Source organism: Humulus lupulus, chromosome 8 (assembly GCF_963169125.1).
Source record: "Humulus lupulus chromosome 8, drHumLupu1.1, whole genome shotgun sequence".
Classification (NCBI taxonomy): Eukaryota; Viridiplantae; Streptophyta; class Magnoliopsida; order Rosales; family Cannabaceae; genus Humulus; species Humulus lupulus.
The window spans coordinates 118,298,110-118,303,810 of record NC_084800.1 but is presented as its reverse complement, the minus strand read 5'-3'; the positions used below and the strand labels follow the sequence as shown (position 1 = coordinate 118,303,810).

The window sequence follows — 5,701 nt, the reverse complement described above, 5'->3', positions numbered from 1 at the left end:
ATAATCTATTTGATTTTATATTTTTTTAAAAATAAATAAAATTTTATTTTGAATAGTGGATCAATGTTTTAAATATATATTTAATTTTCTCTTTATAAATTTTATAAAATATAAAAAAATGTAAATAAATAAAGGTCATTATTATCAAATTAAAATTTATTTTGATAAATAATAAATTAAAGAGATATTGTGTAATATTTTGTAAGATATAAAAGTGTATTTAAGCAAAATATGTGAAAGTAAAATTATGTTGATCTTCATTATAATAATTATTCGGGAAAAAGTTTGTAGCACTTAACTACTTATATAAAAAAAAAATTGATAGCTAAACTCCTATGTGTAAATCTCTAATTGGTTTCTCTTATGTGCTAAACTCCCATGGTTAAATTTGACTATAGACCCATGTGGCAGCAGTTCCTAATTGATTTAAAATAAACAAATTTTTAATATAAATTATTAATTTCTTATATTTCTTATTGGTCTAGATTGTATTTTTTTTAATTTGATATATGAATATTTTAAAATTAAATTAAGGTTTTAAATAAACAATAATTTTTTTTTAGAATTTAAGCACATTTTGTTTATATTTTCATTAAATCTATTGAATTTAAATGAAGGAAGAGTTATTTCATCAAATTTGACGGTGAAGAGTTTGGTAAGGAGTTTCATTGTTAAATGTTTTACATTGTTGACTGTTTTTTTCGCTATCAATCTAATCTAAGAACTTAACAGAAACTATAACAAAATAACACAGTGATTTTACATGATTCAGACTATAAAAGAAATATAGTCCACAAGTCTTTGATATTGATGAATTTGAAGCTTGTTTGAGCAAGTTTTAATGGAGTCTCAGGCACAACGTATATATTGCTATGAGTTTACAATGCTTAACTAGCCAATATTCTGAACCATTTACAAGGAGATATCATAACCCTATTTATAGAAGCCTAGGTCCTTAATGGACAATTAATACAACATTCCTCATTATTTAGGGAGTAAAATACTAATTAATTATATATGGATGCACTAATATAGACCATGGGTCCATGAAAATTTCACGGGGCCTATTTGCAGAAAGTTGCCTACCAACTTTTTAAGGAACAAATATCCAACTGTGTCAGGAAACGGAACACGTTCGCCTATGTCAAGCGACGTTGTGAGAAATGCTAATTGTCGAGTGTCAGATGATCTTTTGGTGGGCACAGCTGCGGCGACTGACACTTGGCAGCTACTCTAAGTCCGATGACTAAAATCTAAGACTTGGGGGATTGGCGAATGAAGAGAACAAGGATCATCTTAATGGTCCTCGGGACGTGACCTTACTTGGAGGTATCTACGCCTTGGAGACAAGTCACGAACATGGCCCCGCCTGGAGACATCCACGTCTGGCCAGATTATAGTATGAAATCTCACTAGTGCTCGAGGAGCTTAATTACTCATCTAATGAATATCATGTATCTTCTGACGAAAACACAGATAACATACATAAATAATTAAGTACTAGAAATAAACTACTTAACTAATTTAGCTGCATTTTTTCCTAAGAATAAGATAACGCATGAAAAATATAATATATAGTAAAGTAGTGTGAAAATGTTGTCACAAACAAAAAGACAATTTAGTACTGCTGAGGCGGACCCATCTAGACATACGGAGCGAGTGTTCCTCCATTCCTTGCCAAACAAAAACAAGCAGTACTAATTTATCCACAACACAAAGCTGACAAAATTACGAAATTACCCCGAAAGCCAGCCAGCCACCTCCCAAACAAAGCCTAACCCCATGCCCACGTCACCCCGGTTTCTTCAACCAATCAAAAGCGAGTTTACGAAACATTTTCTCACTATTTTTTTTAATTTTTATTTATTAAAAAAAAAAAGCACGTTAGTTATAAGGCGCGTATATATAAATACCGCGAAGCTTTCCTTTAACCAACGCCCTGTGCACACACAGCTCAAACCCGAAGCAGACGGACTATTATCGAGTTAGGCGAGGCTCACTCAGACCTCAGCCCACCGACGCTGCTGACTCAGTTGTGACTCGCCCTACTCCCGTCCGAGTTGATTTTGAGCTTTCTCCTCGGAGCGTGTCAGTGAGATCTGTAGGTAATTGTGTACCTCACTCTAGTTTCTCCCCTCTGTTTCACTCTGCGATTTTCTGGATCCGATTGATGTACGGAAATTTAGTTCTTGCTTTGGATTTGTTTTGCTTTGGCTTTGGGTGAATTAGACAATGTGGATGTGTTATGAAATTTTTTATCGTTCTTAATTATGTCTCCCCCTTGATCGAATCTCCTTCAATTTAGAATTTTTTATACTTTTTATTATATATTTTCCTCCAGATCTGATTGTATTAATGTTTTTCCTTACTATTCTTCATTTAATTGGTAAATGTTTGGTGCTTTAGTGATGAGGTCATTTTGTTTTTTTAAGAGAGACACTATTTCACAGGGATAGGATGAAGTTTATAGTAAAATAAGGTTTGGGTGTTTCGTCCCAGGTAGTAGTATTTTTTGGTTTGAGGTTTGTAGTCCTCTATGTTGAAAGTGTGAATTTTTTAATTAATGATTTATAAATTATATAAATAAAATCTAAAAGAAGTATTTTTTATGGACTATTACGTCTATAAACTGACTGGAATGGGTGTTTACTGATTGTACTGATAATATCACGGTGAAAACATCACCAAAAGATGTATAGTCAACTCCAAACGTAGTACTTTTTTTTTTCTTTTGAAATCCTGAATCTTGTGAAAATTTGTCGTATAGCTTGAGATCTATTTTGTTATGATTGCTGAGATTGGAATTTTCCTTGACTTCATTAAGATAAAATACAAAAGATAAGTTTTTTTTCGTTTTTTTCTTCTTCTTTTTTGAAGTTTAATGGATGAATTTGTGGCCCAAAAAAAAGAGAAGAAATCATTTGGGGCTACTTGAAGTAATAGACTAAAAGTGAATATTGTGAGCAGGTTCTGGTTTTTGTTCCAAAAAGTAATATGAGATCAGTCCCAAAAAAGTATAACGGCTTTGGCACTCTCTCATCTAAAAGTCCAGCCTGCGGTATAGCTAGAAGTTACCAGCTAAACCATTTTGTTTGGATTGATGTTAGTTTACTCATTTTAGCAATGTGATTCGTCGTATGACAAGTTTTTGTATCTTTTGGTTTCTTCCCTTTGGTCCCAGCTTTAAAATTTTTGGCTCTTTCAATTCTACTTAGTTGATGAACTTGTGCTTTTTCTATCTTTTCTGCTTACTGGATTCGTGGAAACCTCAGTTTGCTAGCCGTCAGCTAAGGTTTGAAAATTTTCCTATAGGAGATGAGTACTAGTGATGTTATGTTAGACTTAGATCTACAAATATTAAGAGTTAGTTTCAGTATTTTTGCCTTTTCTTTCTTTCTGACCTAATAATATAGTTATATAGGAGTATAGCAATTTGTATTCATTCTGTATTGCACTGAGTTGAGTTGCCTCGGTTCTGACTAGTAATTGACAGGTAAACAAAAGAGGGAAACAGAAAATGAAGGCCCTTATTCTTGTTGGTGGGTTCGGAACACGTTTGAGGCCATTGACACTTAGTGTTCCCAAGCCACTTGTTGATTTTGCCAACAAACCCATGATCTTGCATCAGGTAAAATTTGCATCCTGCTCTCACATCTAAACTTCTGATCTTCATTATATCTCCACGTTCCATGGAAACCTTTTATTTATTTCATTCTTGGCCTGAGGAGGGAGACATGTTCTAAAATATGTAGTAAATATCCATCTAAATTGTGCTATAGAGTTAGCTACTCTATGCGATGGTACTCTGCTACTTGCTCATTTAGTTCTTTTCACAACTTCAACCTAATGTGTCATGGTTTCTCAGATTGAGGCTCTTAAGGCTATTGGAGTGAGTGAAGTGGTTTTGGCTATCAATTACCAACCAGAGGTAACCAAGTAATGCACTTTTGTTATTTAAATGTTTGTTGCACAGTTGTATGATGCATCTAAATTATAATTATCTGTGCCTCTTCACTTCTGTAGGTGATGCTGAACTTCTTGAAGGATTTTGAGGCAAAGCTCGGGATCAAGATCACTTGCTCTCAAGAGACCGAGCCACTTGGCACAGCTGGTCCTCTGGCCCTTGCTAGGGACAAATTGATAGATGAATCCGGCGAGCCATTTTTTGTCCTTAACAGTGATGTCATTAGTGAGTATCCGCTCAAGGAAATGATTGAATTCCACAAGGCCCATGGAGGAGAGGCATCCATTATGGTGACCAAGGTAACACCTGAATTAAAATAATTATTTTTGGTTAATTCCATCTTTATGCTTATTGTAAACTTCTAGTAAAGGTTGTTATGATAATTTCTTTGTATTGTGTAGGTAGACGAGCCATCAAAGTATGGTGTCGTGGTTATGGAGGAATCAACAGGGAAAGTGGAGAAATTTGTAGAAAAACCAAAACTGTTTGTTGGGAACAAAATCAATGCTGGAATTTACTTGTTGAACCCTTCAGTTCTTGATCGAATTGAACTGAGGCCCACCTCAATTGAGAAAGAGGTCTTCCCAAAAATTGCAGCAGAAAGTAAGCTCTTTGCAATGGTGCTGCCAGGGTTCTGGATGGACATTGGACAGCCTAGGGACTACATCACTGGCCTAAGACTCTACCTAGACTCATTGAGGAAGAAATCTTCCATTATGTTGGCCACTGGCTCCCATGTTGTCGGTAATGTTCTGATTGATGAGACGGCCAAGATTGGCGAGGGATGTTTGATCGGGCCAGATGTCGCAATTGGCCCTGGTTGTGTGGTTGAATCAGGAGTTAGGCTTTCACGCTGCACAGTAATGCGCGGGGTTCGTATCAAGAAGCATGCTTGCATTTCCAGCAGTATCATTGGCTGGCACTCCACAGTGGGGCAATGGGCACGTGTGGAGAACATGACTATTCTCGGAGAAGATGTTCATGTGAGTGATGAAATCTACAGCAATGGAGGCGTGGTCTTGCCTCACAAAGAGATCAAATCTAGCATTTTGAAGCCAGAGATTGTCATGTGATGAGGGATTCGTTGCTGCTTAAACTAGCAGAATCTGTTTAGGTAGCAAGCTATCTTTGTTTCTGAAATGCATTTATTCCTTTTCTTTCCCTTTTCTTTTACTTTCTCTTTTTATATATTAAATTTATTTTCTTCACACAGTGTAAACATCAGTTTGTACTGGTCCATCTGATGTGAGTCATAATGTTGAAGGGTCAGAGTCTTTAATGAGGGATCATTTGTTGTGAAATGTGTAATCTCATATTTAGTGTATATATAAATAAGTCAAGTCAGTTTACTCTGCATTTTGTAATTTATATTTGTTGATTTTTTTTAAATGAATTTGTCATTTTGGCATTCATTTTTTGTCATTGATCGGTGTTACATTTATGATCTAGAAGACCCTCAAACCTTCCAATCTTACTTTCTCCCTACAAAAGTCACTGAAGACAGAATCCTCTTCCCGTCTTTACGGATCAAAAGACTACTAATTTGTACAAACACTATTTTCTCCTTTCCTTCATAAGCATGGGCTTTTTTACCCAAAAAAAAATTAATTTTTATAACATAAAATATATTATTCTAAAAAAAAATTGACAAAATATTATTCTGAAATTTCATCAATATATATTGTTGAGTGCATTTTTCACTATCAACCTTAATAGGTGAGATTAAATAAATAAATT

At 34.8% G+C, this 5,701-nt stretch overlaps 1 protein-coding gene across 4 annotated transcripts; it reads left to right on the top strand.

Annotated features, from left to right (window-relative positions):
- Positions 1-1,917: 1,917 nt before the first annotated feature.
- LOC133798374 (mannose-1-phosphate guanylyltransferase 1) lies at positions 1,918-5,320 on the top strand. Of its 4 annotated transcripts, none has more exons than XM_062236632.1 (5): positions 1,918-2,105; positions 3,494-3,628; positions 3,866-3,928; positions 4,024-4,263; positions 4,366-5,320. In XM_062236632.1, the coding sequence occupies exons 2-5, from the start codon at positions 3,518-3,520 to the stop codon at positions 5,035-5,037; spliced, it is 1,086 nt and encodes a 361-aa protein (XP_062092616.1). In that variant the 5' UTR covers positions 1,918-2,105; positions 3,494-3,517; the 3' UTR covers positions 5,038-5,320. The 4 variants fall into 4 exon arrangements, with proteins under 4 accessions (XP_062092616.1, XP_062092618.1, XP_062092619.1 ...); XM_062236634.1 differs by having other exon boundaries at positions 1,925-2,101; XM_062236635.1 differs by having other exon boundaries at positions 1,925-2,101; positions 3,484-3,628.
- Positions 5,321-5,701: the final 381 nt, after the last annotated feature.

Coding starts and splice junctions, on each gene's coding strand:
- LOC133798374 (XM_062236632.1), top strand. CDS start 3,518: ATGAAGGCCCTTATTCTTGTTGGTGGGTTCGGAACACGTTTGAGGCCA. Junction 3,629..3,865: donor AACCCATGATCTTGCATCAG/GTAAAATTTGCA, acceptor ATGGTTTCTCAG/ATTGAGGCTCTTAAGGCTAT. Junction 3,929..4,023: donor CTATCAATTACCAACCAGAG/GTAACCAAGTAA, acceptor TCACTTCTGTAG/GTGATGCTGAACTTCTTGAA.